Here is a 22,800-nt window from a genome sequence, read left to right on the forward strand (position 1 = left end):
ATTTTCCCACAAATCAAGTACTTTTAATTTCAGGGCATTCTCTGAGCTTGGTTGCTTTTTTCCAGATGTTTCATTATCCAATTTAGATAACATCACCAGCACTAGCATAGATTATATTACCTAGCTAATTCTAGTAGTGCTATCACTAATGATGTTACCTAGTTTGGGTAATCATGCTGAGAAAGCACTAAGAACTTCTCCTTTCAATCTGAGTTACAAATATTCTCCTTTATTTATGCTTTTAATTCCTCTCCCAATTTTACTATATAACCCCCCCTTTTTTAAAAGTACTAATTGCAAAATTAGAAATATTCAATATGTACTCTGAATGTAGCTTCAGATATTTCTAGAATGTTTTAAAGTAATGCTTCATCAAATAATTCTTATTTAAGATACATTTTCATGTAATTTATGATGATCAGGTTTTCATTGTATTTCTAGGTTGCCTGGAAGAAAAGTTTTAAGAAGTACTTTTGAAAATAAGAAATAATAATATCAATGTAATAATCACGTAAACAAAATGTTTGATATCCAATTTTGTTACAATATATGATATTTTGTATTTTATACCAACAAAGAGACTCTTATGTACAATATGTAATATATGAAGAAACATTGCTTAATGCTCACCATAATAGCAGGAATATTTTACTGATGAAATTTAAGATCTTGGTAGAACCCTGAGATTGCCAGTGAAAATTTTCATTGCTTCTTTAACATCTTTGTTTCTCAAAGAATATATGAGTGGATTGATAACTGGAGTTACCACTGAATAAATAAGAGACACAAGCTTGTCCTTATCTAAGAAATAGACAGAAGAGGGTCTCATGTATGTGTAAATGATTGCAGAAAAATAAAAACTAATTACAAAGAGATGTGAGGAACATGTGGAGAAAGCTTTCTTCTTCCCTTCAGTAGAACGGATCCTGAAAATAGTCCTCATTATAAAAAAATAAGACGTTAGAGTCAACCCACAGGTACATATGCCATAAACCACATCTGCAACCTTTGTCATAAATTCATTTATGCTAGTGTCTGAACATGAAAGATGTAATACTGTAGGGATATCACAATAGAAATGATTTATAACATTGGAATCACAAAAAGAAAGTTGCAGGAGAACGCCAGTATTTACAGCAGTATTTATCATTCCAGTAACCCATACAAAGATTGCAATGCCAACACATACTTCTTTCCTCATAATAACTGTGTAATGCAAAGGATGACAAATGGCAGCATAGCGATCAAAAGCCATAAATGAAAGAAGCACCAGTTCTGACCCCAATGCCCATATAATGAAAAATATCTGTGTGATGCAGCCATGAAATGAAATTATTTTTCTATGGGTCCAGAGACTTTGGAGTAACCTAGGAATTGTAACTGAGACAGAAAATATATTCAGTAAGGACAAATTGAATATGAGGAAGTACATGGGTGTGTGGAGTTTCTTGAAAGTAGATATGAAAAAGATAAGGAGGATGTTGGCTGTTAGAGCTGCAGCATAGATGAAGGCAAACACCCAGAAGAGAAATACCTGCAGTTTAGGGGAATCAGTAAGACCCAGTAGGATAATCTCTGTGATAGCAGAATGGTTTTTTATTTCAGCTACTCTGATTCCAGTAACCTAAAAAGATACATAATATTATTATTTTTTACTGATGTAAACATCTCACACTTTTAATATTAAAGGTAATTGATGTGTGATGAAAGGCTCAATTTGATGTTGTGTAGCAATACATTGGGCTGAAAATTGGGGGCACTTAAGTTCTAGTCTTGCTTTAGGCAAAAAGCTAGTTCACTATTTATGTGAAAGCAAGAAAACTTTAGTTGCATTTGGAATCTTTTCATCTAGATTTTCCGTGATACCTGAAAATTGTGCCATTTTCTCTTTCCCCAGAACTTGTGGGTGGAGGAATACCTCTTGCTTCCTGTTTAGTGGTTGAATGTTATAAATCAAATTTAGAAAGAAAGTTGCAGAATTATTCTCTTTTAATAGAATGTATCTAACTCTATTCTATAGTCTATTAGAAAATATGACAATTTGTGAGAGAATACAGTGCAATGAATTCTCAAAGTATTAGAATCAGAGGATTTTAGTAAAAAATGTAGGTAAAGATCTGAGAGAAAAATGAGGTTAATAAGAGTATCAATGTGAAATTCAATCAAGATTATATTTAATGCTGTAGATATTTACCACCATTCTTATTTCTTCTTTGCTCTTACTGGACTTTGCTTTTCTGTTGTATGGAATAAAAAATTAAGGTTTGGCATCTATCAGCTGCAAAACATTGGAGCCAATTACTTTCATCAGTCTGCTGGGGAAAGTTCAGTCTATGATAGGCATGTTCTGGTTTAAAAATCTATGTTCTTATCAAGCAATGTTACACCTGGGAAGAGCACTTTGGGACTTAAAGAGAATCCATAATTCTTCCAGATATTAAGCAATACTTGTCTAAAACCAGAAGGAAGAAAAAAAATGTTTCCAGATTCTCTGTTCCCTTAGGATTGCCCCCTGTGCCCAGCATCTTTCTCCTTTCCATTGCTCTTACTTTCTAGAATGGTGCCACCCCTCCGACTAACATCCTGGCACACCTCACTACTGAAGATAGGTTTCTCCATTACTCATCCCCACTGCATGGTTTCCACGATATTTGGCAGGTAGATCCTTTGCACTGATCCCCCATTCTATACTTTTTGTGTAATAAATCTGGATAGAATATAACTCATTTTGCTCTGGAAAGTGAATAGACAGTGTTAGACTGGGTGAACGGAGGAGGCAGACTCAGGCTCAGTAACAACAGCTCTTTATTCAGTGACTACAATCCAGTGAAGGTCCTGTCCGGCAGCACCCTTTTTATAGGACTCCGGCAAGGCCTTTGGCCAATCAGATTTAAATGAGTTCCCATTGGTAGCAACGGACCTTGGTGGAAACTACATGCATTCAAGGTGCTTAACATACTACTTAACACCCCTGACCTCTTAGTTGGGTTTGTCCAGCTTATGACGTAGTCATGCAGGTAGGTGGGTTTTTTGGTGGCTCAGTGCAATCCCCCAGCATAGTTGTGGATGTAAACTCGATCCCCTACACTAAAATATCTAACCTTGCTGTTTGAATCAGGTGGCATTATGGCAGAGTAGTTTGGGTGTAACTGGTCTAAATGCAACCTTAGCCGATGACCCATTAGAAGCTCAGAAGGGCTTCTCCCAATGGTAGCATTCAGTGTGATGTGTTGAATTAATAGAAATTGATCAACCCATGTTTGCCAATCCCCCAGCCACATCCTGGATAGGGCTTCTTTAGCAGATCACACCATTCTCTCTGCCTGCCCTTTACTGGCTTGATGGAATGGAGTGACCAGTGTATGCCTGATTCCCTGTGCTGCTAGGAAGGTCTCAAATTGCAAGGCCATAAATTGGGGCCCATTGTCAGAGACAAAGACATTGAGTAGGCCGGGAGTAGAGAAAAGGCCTTGATAACCGCTTCTGCCATGGTGGAGTCTATAAGGACTACCTCTATCCATTTCAAGTATGCATCCACAACTACCATGAATGACTTTGAACTGGGCCGGCAAAGTCAATGTGCACCATAGACCATGGTACTTGAGGTCACTCCCACTCCTTAGCAGGCACCTCTGGGGGGAGGGGCTGGTCTGGGTTCCTGGCATGGTGTGCAGGTAGCCATCCATTCCTCAATCTCCTTGTCTATGTTAGGCCAACTCCTGGCCAAAGATATCATCTGGACAATTCCCGAATGCCCTAAGTGCAATGCCTCTAATACTGCAACTCGCAGCTTGGCTGGAATAAAAACCCAGTCCCCATACAGTAAACAACCATTAACAATGGATTGTTCATCCCTTTTAACAAAAAACATTTTAAACTCTGCCCAACCGGTCCCTTGGGCCACCCACTCCACATCCAGTTCAAAACTTGTTTCAGAGTCTGGTCTTTAGCTGAGTGGTGGGCGACTTCGCTGGAGGAGACAGGACCAGCCTCCAGGCAGTCTATGAGTAGAACTAGTATCTCGGGAGTCAAATCAGCAAGCAGTTCTGGTAGGGGACACTGGCTGAAGCTGCCAGAATGCCCCAATGTGAAGCCTGGTCTGTGAATAAGGCAGTAACTGTATGCTGCAAGGAAAATAGATCAATGGGTTATCCGCGGTGACAGTGAAACAAGTGTAGGTCAGTTCCCAGCCAGTAGACCCAGAAGTGGTTCCTGATGATTTTGAAATCACAGCCATATGGAACCATTTGAATCCTTCCTCCATCCTAGTGGTTTATGTCCCAAGTAGGTGCAAATTATTTAAACCCATATAATACAGAATCAGTATCATACTTTATTCAGGTCACTTTATTCAGTCTGCTACTGGTTTCTTTCATGTGTGCATGCATGCTTTGCATGCACACGCATCACAGGTACTACCATACAGTGCTAAAAAAAATGAGGATTAAGAAGCCTTTTCTGAGTCTGCAAAGGTAAATAGAACAGCGAGGGGAGGGATTTCCTGCTTTCTAGCAAATATAAATTCTGAGGCACAGCTGATTGTTGCACAGCTAATTGTTGAAACTATGGGTTTGTCCAATCCGGTAACATTTTTTTACTACCAGTAGCACTTTTTACTACCTGCCTGAACTGGTAGCATTTCACCCCTGCTATGGATGCATGTATTTTCATACCGTACAAAAGGCTTCCAGACATAAAATATAGCTCATAATAATATATGTTTCTCTGTGCATCAGAACTAAAGAAGCATTTTATTGATGAAACCTAAGATCTTGGAAACATTCTGAAATTTCCAGTGAGTACTGGAGTTACTACTGAATAAATGAGTGACACAAGCTTGTCTTTATCTAGGGAATAGATTGAAGAGAGTCTTATGTATATGTAGATGATTGCAGAAAAGTAAAAACTGATAACAAAGAGGAACATGTGGAGAAAGCTTTTGTCTTCCCTTCAATTGATCCCAATAGAATGGATCTTGAAGATCATCTTCAATATAAAAAATAGGAAGGAAGAGTCAAACCAGAACTATCCATGTTGCAAAATGATTTCTACTTTTGTCTGAACATGCAAGTTCTAATTCTGGAGGTATATCACAGAAGAAATGATTGATAACATTAGAAACTGGAACCAGTTCTAAACGGCACCGTAGATTTGTGGAGGCTCTCACAACAGTCACTCGCGCCCTCGTGACCTCTAGGCTGGAATACTGCAATGTGCTCTACATGGGGCTGCCCTTGAGGAGCATTCGGCGGCTTCAGCTAGTCCAGAATGCGGCCGCGCGAGTGATCGTGGGTGCACCTCGGTTCGCCCACATAACACCTATCCTCCGCGAGCTGCACTGGCTACCTGTTGGCCTCCGTGTGCACTTCAAGGTGCTTCTTACTACCTATAAAGCCCTTCATGGTAGTGGATCTGCGTACTTGGGAGACCGCCTTCTGCCAATTACCTCCTCTCGACCCATAAGATCCCACAGATTAGGCCTCCTCCGAGTGCCATCTGCCAGCCAGTGTCGGCTGGCAACTACGCGGAGGAGAGCCTTTTCTGTAGCAGCTCCGACCCTCTGGAACGATCTCCCCGTGGAGATTCGTACCCTCACCACCCTTCAGACCTTCCGCACAGCCCTCAAGATCTGGCTATCCCGCCAGGCCTGGGGGTAAAGACCATAGTTTGCCCCCGCCCGAATATTGAATGAATGTTGTTTGATCTTAGTTATATATTGTATTTTTATGTTATTGTATGTCTTCCCCTCCCATAAGTTGTTAGCCGCCCTGAGTCCCCTCAGGGAAAAGGGCGGCCTATAAATAAATGCAACCAAACCAACCAAACCAAACCTCTTCTATAGAAGAGGTTAGAACTGGCAGGAACCCCCTCCTGGTGTAAAGTAATGCAAAGGGTAGCAGATGACAGCATAGTGGTCAAAAGCCATAAATGAGAGAAGAACTAACTCCAACCTCAAAGCCCATATAATGGGGGGGGGGAAACCTTTTGTGATGCAGCTATCAAATGCAATTGTATTTCTATGCATCCAAAGACTTTCAAGTAATCTAGAAATTTTAACTGAGATGGATAATATATTTACTAAGAACAAATTGAATATGAGGAAATACATTGGTGTGTGAAGTTTCTTGAAAGTAGATATGGCAAAGATTATATAAAATTATACATAATAATGTTTTACCTGTAAATGACCTTTTTTTGTTTTAATCACAATAATATACATGCTAACAACCAATTTAAACTTATATAAGTTGTTCTAAACTTGACTGTAAAAATTATGATTTCTGTAATACAGTTGTCAAAGTCTTGAATGCTCTACCTAATTCAGTTGTTTCAGCTACAACTTTTTACAGTTTCAGTCACAAATGAACTTCTGTGGACCTTATATCATACTTAAATGGTAAGTAGAGGGGTTGGCAGTTACAGCTACAATATAGATAAATGCAAATATCCAGAAAAAGTATCTGCAGCTCAGGGGATAAACTCTGTAATGGCAGAATGTTCAACAACTTTGACTCTAGTGAATATATTATTAATTTATTACTGATGTAACCAGTCCATCATTTGTAATATTAAAGGTAATTAATGGATGAATACAAAGGGTTAAAACATTTTACTTTGAAAATTCATGATCAATCAAGATGATCAGATTCATTCATGTTATATATTTTAAATAAAAAATAATATTCAAATAAACAACACAGTAAATAGCTCTTTGAACTGTTTCATTAAGTAGTAGATGCAATTAAATATGGAAAATTATTAGGACTGCCTATTTACTGTACTGCCATTTAAAAATAATCTTACTCATTGTAACCTTTAATAGACTATCCACGTTGAGACAATTCATGAAAGAGTTATTGATTGATTGCTTTATTCATTCACTCATGTATTGCATATAATAGCTAACCTTTGAGCTGGACACTCATGAAAATGAGTTATAGGCTTAATGCAAAGCTAAACAAGTGAAAGATAGAAAAGAAGCATCCTAAGTGGTCATAACATGGCACTCTCTTGCTCCAATTGTTTTTAAATTCTCTTCTAAACATAACTGATTCAAATGTATTTATTTATCTGTCTGAATAAATAAATAAATTTAAATTTAAAATAAATTTATTTAAATAAATAAATTTAAATTTATCTGAATTAGCAACTGGAGTTACAACTGAATAAAGGAAAGTAATAAATTCCCTTATCTAGAAAAGATGAAGGGAGGTCTGATATATGTGTAGATAACTGAGAAAAAGTAGAAATTGATTACAAGGAGTTGTGAAGAACACATGGAAAATGCTTTCTTCTTCCCTTCAGCTGAACAGATTCTGAAAATAAAAGTTGAAAAAAAAATAGGATGGCAAATAAGAGATGTGGCATTTTTCAAATGGGCCAATCTGAACACACACACACACACACACACACACACACACACACACACACCATAACATATTAGGAAACTTTGCAAATTAGAACTTTAGGAAAATGTTGTAACTGAATCTTAAGTCCTAGGAAACATTTTAAGATTTACAGTAAGCATTTCCAGTGCATCTTTAACATCTTTGTTCCTCAAAGAATAGATGAGTGGATTAACAACTGGAGTTACCACTGTATAAAGAAGAGCAATAAACTTGTCCTTGTTTAGAGAAGATGAAGGGGGGCTGATATATGTGTAGATGACTGAGGAAAAGTAAAAACTAAGAGATGTGAGGAACATGTGGAGAAAGCTTTCTTCTTCCCTTCAGTTGAACGTATCATGAAGATAGTTCTCAGTATAAAAAAATAGGATGTTAGAGTCAAGCCACAAGTAACAATCCCAAACAACACATCTGAGATGATTGCACTAACATGAATGATAGTGGTGTCTGAACATGTAAGATCTAATATTGGACGTATGTCACAGAAGAAATGATTGATGATGTTGGAATCACAAAAAGAAAGCTGCAGCATAAGGACAGCTTGTATTGAAGTGTTTAGCATTCCAGTAATCCATACAAAGATTGCTATGCCAACACATACTTCTTTCCTCATGATAATGGTATATTGCAAAGGGTGGCAGATGTCAGCATAGTGGTCAAAAGCCATAAAAGAGAGAATGAACAATTCTGTTCCCAAAATCCATATAAAGAAATATATTTGTGTGATGCAGCCATGAATTGAAATTGCTTTTCTGTTAGTCAAAAGGCTGTGGAGTAATCTAGGAGTTATAACCGAGATAGACAATATATTCACTAAGGACAAATTGAATACGAGGAAGTACATGGGTGTGTGGAGTTTCTTGACAATGCATATAATAAACATGAGCAGAATATTAGCAGCTAGAGCTGTGGCATAGATGAAGGCGGACACACAGAAGAGAAACATCTGCAGTTGAGGGGAATCAGTGAGACCCAGTAAAATAAATTCTGTAATGGCAGAATGGTTTTTTATTTCAAACATTCTGTGTCCAAAGACCTAGGAAGATATATTATATTATTAATTATTTCTTGAATTAACCCGCTTTTCACTTTTAATTTTAAAGGATATTAATATTTAAATAATGGAGAATGAAGATCCAGAATAATGTTGTGGGGAAAGTCACTGGGCTGGAAATAGGGAGTTTGTGAATTCTAGTCTTGCAATAGACACAAAGCCAGCTGCATGAATTTCTCATTTTCATCCTTAAGGTAAAAGTGGTAAGAAAGATTTCAAAAATGAAAGAAAGAAAAAAAACAATTAAACATAAAAATAAATAAAAACTAAAAATTAATGGAATCAAACATGTATGTATGAACAAATATATACAGAAATTCATACACATGCAAACACAGATAGTGAAGAACTTTAGGTAATTATTGTATTTTTTGGAGTATAAGACGCACTATTTCCCCCCCAAAAAGATGTTGAAAATCTGGGTGCATCTTATACACTGAATACAGTATTTTTGGCCTCCTGAAACCCTGCCTCGCGCATCCTGTTTTTTGCAAAAAAAGGATACACAGATGGCACTTTTTTTTGCAAAAAAAATGAGCCTTTTTCTACTCATTTTTTGCCCTCTCTAGCCCCTAGGAACACTCTACTGGCCTTCCAGACACTCTGGATGCCCCCCTTTTTTGCAAAAACTGGGTTGTTTTTTGCTCGTTTTTGGCCTTTCCAGCTGCCAGGAGCACTCTAAAGCCACTACACCCTTTGCACCCCTCATTTTGCAACAAATGGGCCCATTTTTTACCTCCCAATCCCCCCATGCATCACATATTTGCCCTTCCCAACCCCTAGGAGCATTTTGCAGGCCTCTCAAACTTTCTGTGTGCTCCTTTTTCACAAAAAAATGGGATGTGCAGAGGGTTTGGGAAGTCTGCAGAATGCTCTTAGGGGCCGGGGAGAGCAAAAATGTTTTTTAAAAAATTTACCTCTTCAAAACCTTGGTTCATTTTATACTCTGGTGCATTTTGTAGACCGAAAAATATGGTTTATCCAGTTTCACATTACGCATTTTTGTATATATTACAAGTTTTGTAATTATTACAAATTACAAATTGTAATATATACAAATGTATATATTACATTTTTGTATATATTACAAGTATATTTGACATCTGGTGCAGATGTCAAATATACTTGAATTACAGGACCTTTAATGAGTCCTAATTTAGATTCATTTTTTCATCAGCTGTTCCTATTTCCTCTGTTAACTTGCTCTTTAGGGAAAATTGATTAACTGAAGGGTAGGACAATGTATGCAGGAAATAGTGCATTAGATACATTTGGAATGCTATTTAGTATCAGTAGTATTTATGTTTAATTCTTGGATTCAGTCACTTTTTTGTAATTGTACTAAATGTAATCAAATCTAGATTATATACATTTATGCTGCAATTTGATGCTTACAACATTGATATATGTTTTCTATTGATTTAATATTTGAAAGATTATACAATGACTTATTATCTCTATTAATATTCTGTTCATTTTTAAGCCTCAATAACTTATTTAGATTATAATGAACTTAAAAAATATATTACTGACTTTTCTTAGTTATTCTTACTAATAAAATGCTATTAGTAAGAAAAAGAAGTAGCATCCTGGTTAATGTGTTTAGCTATTCACAGTTCTGGTCACAGTTAATTGTGTTGCATGTTTGACCTTTTTGATTGATGAAGTCCTGAAATTAAAAAAAGAACATTAACATGTTTTTGTAGTTGAACAATAAGAAAAGAGGGAAAGACAATGATGGGAGTTCTATACTATGAGCATGCATTCATACAAAACCTCTTTCTATTCCTGATATAGTCTTTGCAAATCCCACATATGAGAAATATATCATGGTGAGCCCCTTTGGGAAAAAAAGTCAATGCGATGAAAATATGGGCATCTGAAGCTGAGTGAATAATATTTAGAAATATAATTATGTTTCTACAAAGAAATATGGCATTTGTGGAAAGAATATAATACTCTGAAGATAATTAATTCAAGTATTTCCAAAATATTAGAAGCAGAGCATTTTAGTAAAATTGCAAGTAAAGATATGGGAGAAAAATGAGGTTAATAAGGACATCAATGTGAATTTCAGTTAATATTACATATAATGTTGAATATATTTACCTTCATTCTAATTTCCTCTTTGTTCTTACTGAATTATGTTTCTGTTGGATGAAACAAAAAATTATGGTTGGCATCTATCAGTTGCAAAACAGAGGAGCCGATCAATTTTCATCAGTTTAATAGGGAAGACTGTCATAGACATCTTTACCTCACATGGTACCCAGGTACAAGGTTAGAAGTCTTTCTTCTTATAAACTAGTGTTGCACCTGGAAAAAAGATCTTGGGGACTTCAAGAGAGTTGATAATTGGATGTTTCCCATTATGAAACAACAGTTCTCTTTAAGAATCAAATTATTAAACTGTGCTCAGAGAAAGGTTCGGTTTAATATTTACCCTCAAAGTCATGTTAGCCAGATTTTGAAATCCATATCATATGTATTCTCAACAATAATTAGTGTTTTTGTGAACAGTAAACATACTGTAGTTTGTAAGATTGTCATTTTTATGTTTCCATCAGTACAACTGGTATTATCAGCATCCCAGTAATCTATAGAAAGGTTGCTGTGCTGTTGTAGGTTAGAAAAATTAATCTAGTATGATAAAATTGTCCTTCTGGAATTTATTAATGTCCAAAAGGCATTTTATAATCCATTTCCAGTATAACTGACTGAGAGAGGAAGTTGACAAATCTCTCATTCTCATGAAAGATTCCAATTATCACTTGGGTCAAGCTGTTTCTCCCAATCCCCAGAACTCTGAAATCCACTGATGACACTACTTTACAGTCCCATAGTAGGGAATGCTATAAGGAGCCCTTTGGGTCATCCCAAATGCTCTTCTTTTCTCAAGAGGAATTAATGGAACTTTGCTTACTCCATTTATCATCATATTCACCAGCTCCACTAAAAGTAAAGCCATCTTAGTTTGCCATTATTCCCCAGAAGAGATAGATTTCTGGAGGTATTTTCCACTACCCATTGTTATACTCCTTAGATATTTTTCCTGATCCCTCTGCTTCTCTCACATTCTGAAATAGGCAGGTCCACATTTGGTCCAGAGATATGGTTATATTGACAAATAGGAGACAAAACCCACAGAAGGTTATCCCACTGTGAACTCTTCCATGTTTTCTCCCTATTTTCCTTATTCTTTCGTGATAATGCTACCCATGTAGTTTTCATGCTATGCCACCCCTCTGGAAAAGAATGTTGTTCCCAGTTCCTGCTCCTTGTCTCTCTTTTGAAGAGAAATTTGTGAATTCTCCAGATTTTTCCTCATTTGGTTAATGCAAGAAGGATACAGTTTATTACACAATTTTACAAAAAAACAGCTTTCATGGTTTATTTCAAAGTTTGAATGTTTTAATTGTAATTCATATATTGTGAAAGAAAATATTTCTTTCTTTATTTCTTAGTGTTTATTCATTTCTTTCACATATTTTCCATTATTAGGTACATGCCTGAATAATCAATTTTTCAATGAACAATAACCAAAATATCCATTTCAGTCTAATTTTAGCTGAAAACTTCAATATAGTTTCCAAAACCAGTTAGCAGATAACAGGAACCTCTTATTGGATTTATATTATGCTGAACTAATTCAAGACACATACAGGAAATTTATTTTTACATATCTTTTCCTAATATATATGATGGTATATTTAACAGATGGATGATGAATATCTTGAATATAGAATATGATAATTAAATAAATATTGTAGACATTCATATTTAAAGCACTAAATACTAAAGTACTAACACTAAAGAATGTATCCTATTTACATTAAATTTTATGATTTCTTTCTTCAAAAATGTACTAATAAATCCAGTATTGTATAGCTATTGCTACATGCATTTTATATTACATAAGAGGTTTCAAAGTACAATATGTAATTTATAAAGAGCAATTGTTTTCTGCACATCAAAAGTGAAGCAGCACTTTGTCTATGAATTTTAAGGTTTTGGAAGCAACCTTAGATAATCTGTGAGAATTTTCATTCTTTCTTTAAAATCTTTATTTCTCAGTGAGTATATGATTGGGTTAATAACTGGAGTTATCACCAAATAAATGAGAGACACAAGCTTGTCTTTGTCCAGGGAATACACTGAAGAGGGCCTGATGTATGTGTAGATTAGTGCAGTAAAGTAAAGACTGATTACAATGAGATGTGAGGAACATGTGGAGAATGCTTTCTTCTTCCCTTCAGCAGAATGGATCTTGAAGATGCTCCTCAGTATAAAACAATAAGAAGTTAGAGTCAACCCACAGCTACAAATCCCAAATACTATATTTGCAAGCATGGTCATAAATTGATTTATACTGGTGTCTGAGCATGCAAGATTCAACATTGGAGGGATATCACAAAAGAAATGATTGATGACATTGGAATCACAAAATGAAACGTGCAGCATAAGTCCAGCATGTACGGCCGAGTTTATCATTCCAGCAATCCATACAATGGTTGCTATGAAAATACACACCTCTTTCCTCATGATAATGGTATAATGCAAAGGGTGACAGATGGCAGCGTAGCGATCAAAAGCCATAAATGAAAGAAGTAGCATTTCTGACCCCAAGGCCCATATAATGAAAAATACCTGTGTGATGCAACCATAAAATGAAATCATTTTTCTATTGGTCAAAAGACTTTGGAGTAACCTAGGAATTGTAACTGAAATAGAAAATACATTCAATAAGGATAAATTGAGTATGAGGAGATACATGGGTGTGTGGAATTTTTTGAAAGTGGATATGGTAAAGATAAGGAGAAAGTTGGAACTTAGAGCTGCAACATAGATGAATGTGAACAACCAGAAGAGAAGCATCTGTACTTTTGGGGAATCGGTGAGACCCAGTAGGATAAAGTCTGTAATAGCAGAATGGTTTTTTCTTTCAACAATTCTGATTCCAGTGACCTACAAAGATCCAAAATTATGTGCAGTATTTTTATGCTTCTGAATAAATGTTATTAATTTTTTGCAAAAGACCAATCATCCAAGAGATATAGTTTGTTCCTAAATCAAACAACACACAACCTAATTGTATATTTGCCATTGATATTTATGACGATAGTTTCCATTGCAAATCAGACAGATGTTTTCTTTTCTGTTAATTAAATTGATACAGTGATATGAGACCATTGTAAGATTGAACTGATACACTTTAGCTTCCTTAATAAATTATCTTTTTGTCCTCACAAAATGCCCAGTTTTGGGGAGAATTATGTACCCAAGGAAAAACTATCCTTGCAGCATATTGTCATTTGCACCTTTTTCATTTTGATTGAGCTACTTTTTCAATAGAATATTTAATTACCTTTAAATACAGTCCCAGTGTTTTTAATGTGATTATTCAAAGTATAATGAAATCTGGATGGAATACTGTTTTTTAAACTGCAACTTGTTCCTCACAAAATTATTATCCTCCTTCTATTTGATATAATTCTCATAAGATTAGAGAAAGAATCAAATTTACTTTTTCATATTCTTCTCATTATGATTTTTTTTTAAAAAAAAACCTAAGTAAATTCTGCTTAGATTGAGAAACTGTTTCTGACTTTACTTGTTCCTTTATATTGACAAAAGATATTATTAATATGAAACCCAGGAATTTTCTGTGGTTTTAACTATATACATAACTCAAAATTTAGTGAAATCTAAGAATGTTCAGAAGCCACAGTTATTTAGGTTGCTGATTTATTTTCATTTAATAGAATGTATCTGTGTTATATTTCTAATAGAAAATATGACACTTTGTGTGAGCCACAAAGTTCTAGTAAAAAGTGGAGGTAAAACTTAAGAACACCAATGTAAAATTCAGTTAATAATTCACATAATACTGAAGATATTTACCTGCATTCTTATTTTTTCTTTGTTCTTACTGGACTTGGATCTTCTGTTGGCTGGAAGGTTTGGATATTATGGTTTGGCATCTATGTGCTTCAAAACATTGAAATCAATCACATTTCATCAAGTCTGATGAAAAAGGCTGGTTCTGTGGTAGGCATTCTTATTTCTACAATAAACCAGGTTTCAGGTTAGAAATCTTTATTCTCATAAAAGGATGTTGCACCTAGGAGAAACACCTTGGGGACTTCAAATTAATCCATAATTGAATGCTTCCAATTATAAAGCAATATTTGTTCAAACCCTAAAAAGAAAAGTAAAGAAACTCCCAGTAGCTGTATCTGTTCAACTACTCAAAACTATTACAACAAATACAAAAAGATTTAGAAAATTGGGCAAAATTACAAATATCTTTGATTGGAAGAATTGAGACCATAAAAATGAATATTTTACCAAAAATTCTATTCTTATTCCAAACTGTACCAATAAAATTAGGGAATTTTTTTTGTAGAATTAAATAAAATAATTTTAAAATTCATTTGGTTGGTGGGGGAAGCTAGGATAAACTTCCACAGGACTCTAAAATGCAAAGATGGTTTTGTCTCCCAGATTGGGAAATTTACTACCAGGCAGCAGCTGTAACATGGCTCAAAATAATAAAAATATTGATGATAGAGGGTCATGATTTATACCTGGGTTGGTACACCTTTATCTGGGAGTGTAAGAACAAAGCCCATAAATATTTTCAGGACACCAAGTGAGAAATGCCCTATTAGAGATTTGGATGAAAATTAAAAGAATGCAAAAATTCCTAGGTGGTTATCAACCATGGAAACAATGATTTACCCCAATGTAATAGATCTGAACAGGCTAGTGACCTACAGAGAGTTATTGGATGGGCAAGGGAAACTAAAATCAAATGAAGAATTAAAATTGCAGAGAATTGAAATAGACTGATGGCCATACATACAGATTCAAACAAGATATAAAAAAAGATTTGGAACGATACAGGTTTCAAAATGATCAACAACAATTGAAAAAAATAGTAACAGGGACAGAAGAAAAAATGATTACTAAAATGTATAATTGCCTTTAAAAATTCAAAATGGAGGAGGAAATTGTGAAGGAAACAATGGTTGTCTGGGCTAAAAATTTTGGGTACAACATTGAATTGGAGCATTGGGAGAAATTGTGGGAAAAAATATAAATTGATAATGTTGGCTGCGTATAAGGAGAGTATCTACAAAATGTTTCATAGGTGGCATTTATCTCCAGCGAGATTAGCCCCAATAGACCTCCAAATTTCTGGAAATGCAACTATCAACAAGGGACCTTCTACTACATGTAGTGGACATGTCCCAAAGCTAGAGAGTATTGGTAAAAAATTAAAAAATGATTGGAGGAAATAATGGAACAAAACTTGATATGAACCCAGAGCTGTTCCTTCTAGGAATAATAAAAGGAAATAAAAGTAAAGAAATCCAATATATTATGCTTCACATTATTATTGCAGCCACAATTACCCAAATTTGGAAACAAAAAAAGTCCCCTCAAATGCAGAGATTAGAAAAAAAAGGTGCTAGAATGCATGGAAATGTATAAATTAACAATGGAACTAAGGGATAGAGATGAAACAGAGTATTACGAGATGTGGAATAGGTGGTATAATTGGCTTGAAAAGAGATACAAAATTAATGCATAATGAATACATAGAAAATATAAGAAAAGGAAATAGTATATATTTAGATACTAACAGAGGTGTAAATGTTGTATATGTTATATAAATGAGTAACTATGAAATAAGGAGGTATATGTATAAAACAATAGGTCTTAGAATGGAAAATTTGAAATCAGAAAAAAAATTCCAATAATGGAAAGCTGTAAAAGTGTAATTGTAACTTTAAAGTTTAAACAATGTTGAATAAAAATTATTTTAAAAAAAAATAAAAAAAGATTAACCAATGTTGATTCATTCATTTATTTGAATTTATTAACTGGCCAAATTCAATCACTTCTGGGTGGCATATAAAAGCAATGAATGAATGAATAAATAAATAAATAAATATTTTTTAAAACCAGTTTGTTAGCCCTTTCAGTTAGTCCAGAGAAGAAATGTCAACAATAAGTACTAATATTACCCATATTGCAAGGTTACAATAACAGAATCTTGTAAATTTAAAAATACCACTCTCTTCTTTCAATTTTTCTCTGTCCAAATCTAGAGAGGGTCCCTCATAAAACACTCTTCCCCTGACCATTCAAACTTAGATTTCATTTATCAGACAAGATTGTTGTCTAAACTGCCACTCTTTCTCCTTTCTCTCAAGGTCATTCCGACATAACTATTACATAGATTAAACATCAAATCATTCAAATAGCATACACTGTGTGCTATAAAAAAGGGAGTCCCAGAAATACAGTAATACTTTGATACATTAACCTTAGCCTTGGGACCAAAGGCAGATTTTAACAGTTTTCTTGAGCCCTAGAAGAAATGGCATGGTTCTTATCTTGGGGAGTGGGGGTTAATAATCCAGGGGATGGGGCTACAACATAGAAAGTGTGCTTCCTCAGTCTCACAAGATTACAGCATTTAATGGAGGAGACCAAAAGCGCACCCATTTGTCCCCTCAGATATTCAAATTTTCAAAAAGTCCATAAGATGATTTTGGTATTGTGACCAGTATGCAATAGGTAGTATAGCTGCTACAAACTACTCCAACTGTAGGTTTTCAAAACTTAAAAATAGTCACACATTCCACAAATGGTAGTACTAAACTCATGATATAATAATATCTGATTATTCAAGCTGTAAGAAGAACATAATCCTAGCATTAAACAATTATTCAATATTTAGCATTATCTAAAGAGAAAATATGAAAGCCCCCAAATACTATCAATATTTCCGCAATGATTGTAGAATAAACAGCTACTATAAAAATGCATAATTTAAAAATTCCACATGGCCTTAGATAGGAAAAGAAAAACACAGAGAGATATTTTATTATTTTAAATGGTCACAGGTATCCTACAAATTGATTGAATTTGATTGAATTTCACATATCAGAACTTTGGTAGATAGCATCTTGTTTGCCTCAGGAGATGAATAGAATTATGAATATACTCCCTTTTATAGGAGATGACTCAATGCAAAGGAATCTGATAATGATCCTCCTTGCCTATTTCACTCTGTGTCCTTAGTCTTAGAAATTTATATCAGCACCTGGCTTAAAAAAGGGTACTCCCTATTCTCTGTATAAATTGGAGTCTTTACATCCTTGGTGTGTATTTTTAAAAACAAATACACAAATAGAATTATGCATTTAAGATTGAAGAAATCTTGGAGGAGTTGAGAAATACATTAGCAAATATATATATATATATATATATATATATATATATATATATATATATATATATATATATATATATATATATATATATATATATATATATATATATATATATATATATATATATATATATATATATATATATATATATATATATATATATATATATATATATATCCAAAAATTCATATATATATGAATAACAGCTAAAAGTTCTAAGTATGTTTAGCTTAACAAGGAAAAAAAGAATGAGGGGAGACATGATCACAGTTTTCCAATACTTGAAGGCTTGCCACGGGGAAAGAGGTATCCATAATATTTGAGGTTAGAACAATGAGTTGAAGCAGATCCTACCTGGAAATAATTTCCTGACAGTGTCAGGAATTTCCTGACAGTGAAAACTATTAAGCAGTGGAATAATTTGCTTCTCAGAGTTATTGATGCCCCAACACTGGAGGTTTTACAAGAAAAAATTAGACAAATATGCCTATGTCAGCTTCTGGCTTGTACAAAGTATTAGACTAGAAGACTTCAAAGGTTCCCCCGAACCTAATGATTGTAGAATAGACACTAAATTAATATTCTATTTATTTTTAATATACAGCTCTTCCATCCTAAATTACGTAAATTTTAAATAAATGTAATTCATACAGAAGTCTATTTTGTATTTTTATTAAATAGTAGTGACAGTACAGATATTTTAACAATTGTTGTAACAATAATTGTAACAATATTCACAAAAATCATGCAATAGCAATAGCACTTAGATTTATATACTGCTTCACAGCGCTTTACACTCCTCTCTAAGTGGTTTACAGAGTCAATAATTTTTTTTAATATCAGAATTGTAGGAGTATTTTGTAAATTAATCTCACGTTGGAAGCAACTTGAGTTTACCGGTAAACATTTTGACTGCTTCTTTAAAATCTTTGTTTCTCAAAGAATATATGAGTGGGTTAACAACCGGAGTTACTACCAGATAAATGAGAGAAACAAGTTTATCCTTGTCTAGGGAATAGACTGAAGAAGGCCTGATGTATGTGTAGATGATTGCAGAAAAATAAAAACTGACTACAAAGAGATGCGAGGAACATGTGGAGAATGCCTTCCTTTTCTTTTCTATGGAACGAATTCTGACAATGGTCCTCAGTATAAAAAAATAGGATGCTAGAGTCAACACACAACTACCAATACCATACACCACATCTGCAACCATTGTTGTAAAATGATTTCTACTTGTGTCTGAACATGCCAGATCTAATACTGCAGGGATATCACAGAAGAAATGATTGATGACATTAGAATCACAAAAAGAAAGCTGCAGCATAAGTCCAGCTTGTACAGCCGAGTTTATCATTCCAACAATCCATACAAAGAGTGCTATACCAACACATACTTCTTTCCTCATGATAACAGTATAATGCAAAGGATGGCAAATGGCGGCATAGCGATCAAAAGCCATAAATGAGAGAAGGAGCAGCTCTGATCCCAAGGCCCATATAATAAAAAATACTTGTGTGATGCAACCATAAAATGAAATTGTTTTGCTATGGCTCAAAAAACTCTGGAGTAACCGAGGAGTTGTAACTGAGATAGACAATATATTCACTATGGACAAATTGAATATGAGAAAATACATAGGTGTGTGAAGTTTCTTGTAAGTAGATATAGTAAACATGAGGATGAAGTTGGCAGTTAGGGCTGCAGCATAGATGAATGCAAATACCCAGAAGAGAACTATCTGCAGTTCAGTGGAATTGGTGAAACCCAGAAGGACAAACTCTGTAATGGCAGAATTGTTTATTTCTGCAACTCTGATTCCAATGACCTAGAAAGATAAATTACATTACTGAGTCTCTTATTGGATTAATCAGCCCATCACTTTTAATATTAAAGGTTATTATTGGGTATAAGAGAGAGGGGAGGGAGAATATCAGCAGTGGGACATGACCAGTATGACCCAGTACAGGCGTACCGGTGCCTGCTGGGAGCATCAAATATCATTCCAGTACAGTGCTCCGGAGGGCCCACCCACCTGCCTGCACTCCTTAACTGTATTTGAGCCGATCGGGGCTTTTGTGCACACGCACAGAGCATACGATGCCTGCATGATGCTCGCTGAGCAGCTGGAGCATTGTGGGCAGTAAATATGCATGCACGCACTGTGCACATGCTATGCGCATGCACGTGGTGGACACCAGGCCCCATTGCAGCGTATCAGTTGCAACGGGATCTGGAACACACCACTGGAGAATATATACATTGCAGTTAATTTCCTGGTAATCCTTTGAAAGTCTAATTGAGAAATAAAATCAAACAATGGATAGTTGAATGTGCAATCTATGAGTCCCATGGCCATAAAATAATATATTTTATTCACTTTTATATATTGGGTATTTCATCAAAGAGATGAAGCAAACTGTCAAAAGGTCTTTTGAATGTATAAGACTTTGCTATTGAAGCATAAAAACTGTTACTGCTTTGAAATCTGAATCTACCTGTTTCTATCACAAAACATTTTTCAGCTTTTCCTTTAAAGTACCAAACATATTTGAATGGCATTTCATTTAATTCATGTGCAAAACAGAAAACTTGATTACAACTTTGAAAGCACTATTTTATAACTTTTATAACTCAGTATCTATGAAATCAAATTAGAAAGTGAATTAATGAATCCAAATTGATTTGGATTGTAATAAACAAAAAAGAAAAAAACCTCTCAATTTATTTAGGTTAACAATAATGGGTGAACTTCAGAAATTAAAACTATAAACAATGTTGTAAAATGATTCTATTTCTATTAACAAATATGTTATAGGTGCAGTGAAGATCATTAATCTGGGCCTTTTTAAGTATAAGTACAAATATTGGGGAAAAAATGTAGCTAACAAGTCTGCATGTCTATATTACAAATAATATCACAAATATTAAAGCCAGTGGGACTGCCTTGCACCAAGTTTAATTTACATCTAAATCATTAGAATTCAGAAAGCTGAGATAAAGGTAAAAAGTATGCAGAAATTTCATATGTAATTTTATATATACACAAACATTTATATACCTTCATTCTTATTTCATGTTTATCTCTGCTGGACTTTTCTTTTCTTTTGAATGGTAATATACAATATTTTTGTTTGGCATCTATGAGTTGCAAAACATTGAAGTCAATTGACATTGGGGAGGGATGAGTCTCTGAGAGGCAGCCTTTTCCACTACACTCCAGGCTCATGGTTAGAACTTTTTTGCCTTATAAGCTGGTAATGCACCTGGGAGAAGGACCTTGGAGGCAGAAGCAATATTTCTCCAAACTAAGAGAGAGAGAGAAAAATAACTCCCCAACCCTGTACTCCAGGCCTTTCATTCCCTTTGCAGTGAGAGTGTCAGCCTCTGTTTTGCTTGCTATGCTTGCTTGTTATCGGCTGCCATAGGAACGGGGTGGTGCATAGTATTAGGGAAGGGAATTATATTGTACTGGAGGAGTCTTGTTCTCACCATCTTCTGCCCATGCTGATGACTGATGTTTGGACTTGGTCAAGGCCAACAATTCCACATACCAACTTGATGAGGCTGTTTGAAGATGCACCCCACATGACACCTTAGGGAATTGCAGACTGGACACTGGGTTGGGGAATTGGGGGGAGGGTGCTGGGTAAACGTTTGATATGTATATGTTCCCGCCTTTCTGGCTCAGATCTTGCTTTCCTTTTGCTGTTTTCAATTCATATCTAGTAAAAGTACTTTATCTCTATTAAAATGGAGTTGAGGTTTTCCTTTCTTGGATATTGAAAGAGGCATGCTTGACATCCAGCAGCCTGACACTCTGCCCGCACTGGAGATGAGTCTTCTTAAAGGTCACCTATCCCTCCTCTCCCTTTTAGACACAATGCCCAATGCTAAGCAGACTAACCGGCTCCCCTACAGGTCATTGTTGGTCAGGTGGCCCACCCTCAATAAAATTGCCTACCCCACTTCTTTTTCTGCCATCCCTTGGCTAGACCACGCTCCATTAGGTTCGAAGAGGTGAGTGGACTGGCACTATTCTCAGCAGGCAGGCTGTATGTGAAGAGATCCCATTCTGAGCATTGTTCTTCATCCCTCCTCCCATTCTGCAGACTTTGGTGGCAGGAACACTTTGCCCATTACACTCTCCATCCAGAGAAAAAACAACCTTCCCCACTCCCTCCTGCTTGGCTGACATATTACTTGAAAAGGGTCTCTCTCCTGCTTCCTCACTGTTCTTTTCACTTTTCCATTCCCTTCTTGTCTTTACTGGAAGCAGGCCTGAATTGGTTCATTCTCAGAACTAAAAAAAAAAGAATAAAAATTATTCCGGCTAGCATTTTAATAGAAATTGATTTAGTTCATAAAGTATACAATGAAATGTGACTATAGTTTTAGATCTGATGCTCATTTTTTATTATGAACATAAAATGTTTTGGATGAAATCTGCAAGTAATTTTTGTTAGCATCTTTCTCAACGGGCTGAAGCAAGGAATTACTTTTCACCTATGGAAAAAAAATATCTAAATTTTGCTTCACTTCCCTGCCCAATTCTGCAGTCCTTCCTCACCATGAGGTTTATATTTCTGGCATAGATGACTGAAGAATGCTGGTGAGCATATGTCAAAAGAATTTGGTTTCTGCATGCGCAGAAGCAAAAAACAAGATAGCAATAGCAATAGCAATAGCAATAGCAGTTCGACTTATATACCGCTTCATAGGGCTTTCAGCCCTCTCTAAGCGGTTTACACAGTCAGCATATTGCCCCCACAGTCTGGGTCCTCATTTCACCCACCTCGGAAGGATGGAAGGCTGAGTCAACCCTGAGCCGGTGAGATGTGAACCGCTGAGCTGCAGATAGCAGTCAGCTGAAGTGGCCTGCAGTACTGCACTCTAACCACTGCGCCACCTCGGCTCTCAAGATGGTGGTGCCTATGGTGTTGCCAGGAGAACTGGTTCAGGGGCATAGGATTCTGGGTTGCTGCTGGTTCCAGTGATCCAGGCCGCCAAACTATTACTGGTACAACTGAAATGGTCCAAACCAGTAGGAACCCACCATTGGTATACATACTGTGATGACCGGAGCAAGGCA

General features: G+C 35.5%; 3 protein-coding genes and 1 pseudogene across 3 annotated transcripts; all 4 read right to left on the minus strand.

Annotated features, from left to right (window-relative positions):
• Positions 1–661: 661 nt before the first annotated feature.
• Positions 662–2,619, minus strand: LOC106537680 (olfactory receptor 13G1-like). Its single transcript, XM_014051872.2, has 2 exons — positions 2,581–2,619; positions 662–1,624 (listed from the first exon to the last, which is right to left on the minus strand). Exons 1-2 carry the CDS (start codon positions 2,617–2,619, stop codon positions 662–664), a joined length of 1,002 nt encoding a protein of 333 aa, XP_013907347.1.
• Positions 2,620–7,489: 4,870 nt separating this feature from the next.
• LOC106537682 (olfactory receptor 5F1-like) lies at positions 7,490–11,428 on the minus strand (annotated as a pseudogene).
• Positions 11,429–12,462: 1,034 nt separating this feature from the next.
• LOC106537683 (olfactory receptor 13A1-like) lies at positions 12,463–13,137 on the minus strand. The gene has a single exon (XM_014051874.2). The coding sequence runs from the start codon at positions 13,135–13,137 to the stop codon at positions 12,463–12,465; it is 675 nt and encodes a 224-aa protein (XP_013907349.2).
• An 11-nt stretch (positions 13,138–13,148) lies between these two features.
• On the minus strand, positions 13,149–20,937 carry LOC106537684 (olfactory receptor 13G1-like). Its single transcript, XM_087714521.1, has 4 exons — positions 20,770–20,937; positions 18,606–19,536; positions 15,048–15,124; positions 13,149–13,181 (listed from the first exon to the last, which is right to left on the minus strand). Exons 1-4 carry the CDS (start codon positions 20,935–20,937, stop codon positions 13,149–13,151), a joined length of 1,209 nt encoding a protein of 402 aa, XP_087570647.1.
• Positions 20,938–22,800: the final 1,863 nt, after the last annotated feature.

This window comes from Thamnophis sirtalis, unplaced genomic scaffold, assembly GCF_051295495.1.
Source record: "Thamnophis sirtalis isolate CommonGarterSnake01/CBP01778 unplaced genomic scaffold, rThaSir2_p1.2 scaffold_4, whole genome shotgun sequence".
In the NCBI taxonomy this organism is placed as follows: domain Eukaryota; kingdom Metazoa; phylum Chordata; class Lepidosauria; order Squamata; family Natricidae; genus Thamnophis; species Thamnophis sirtalis.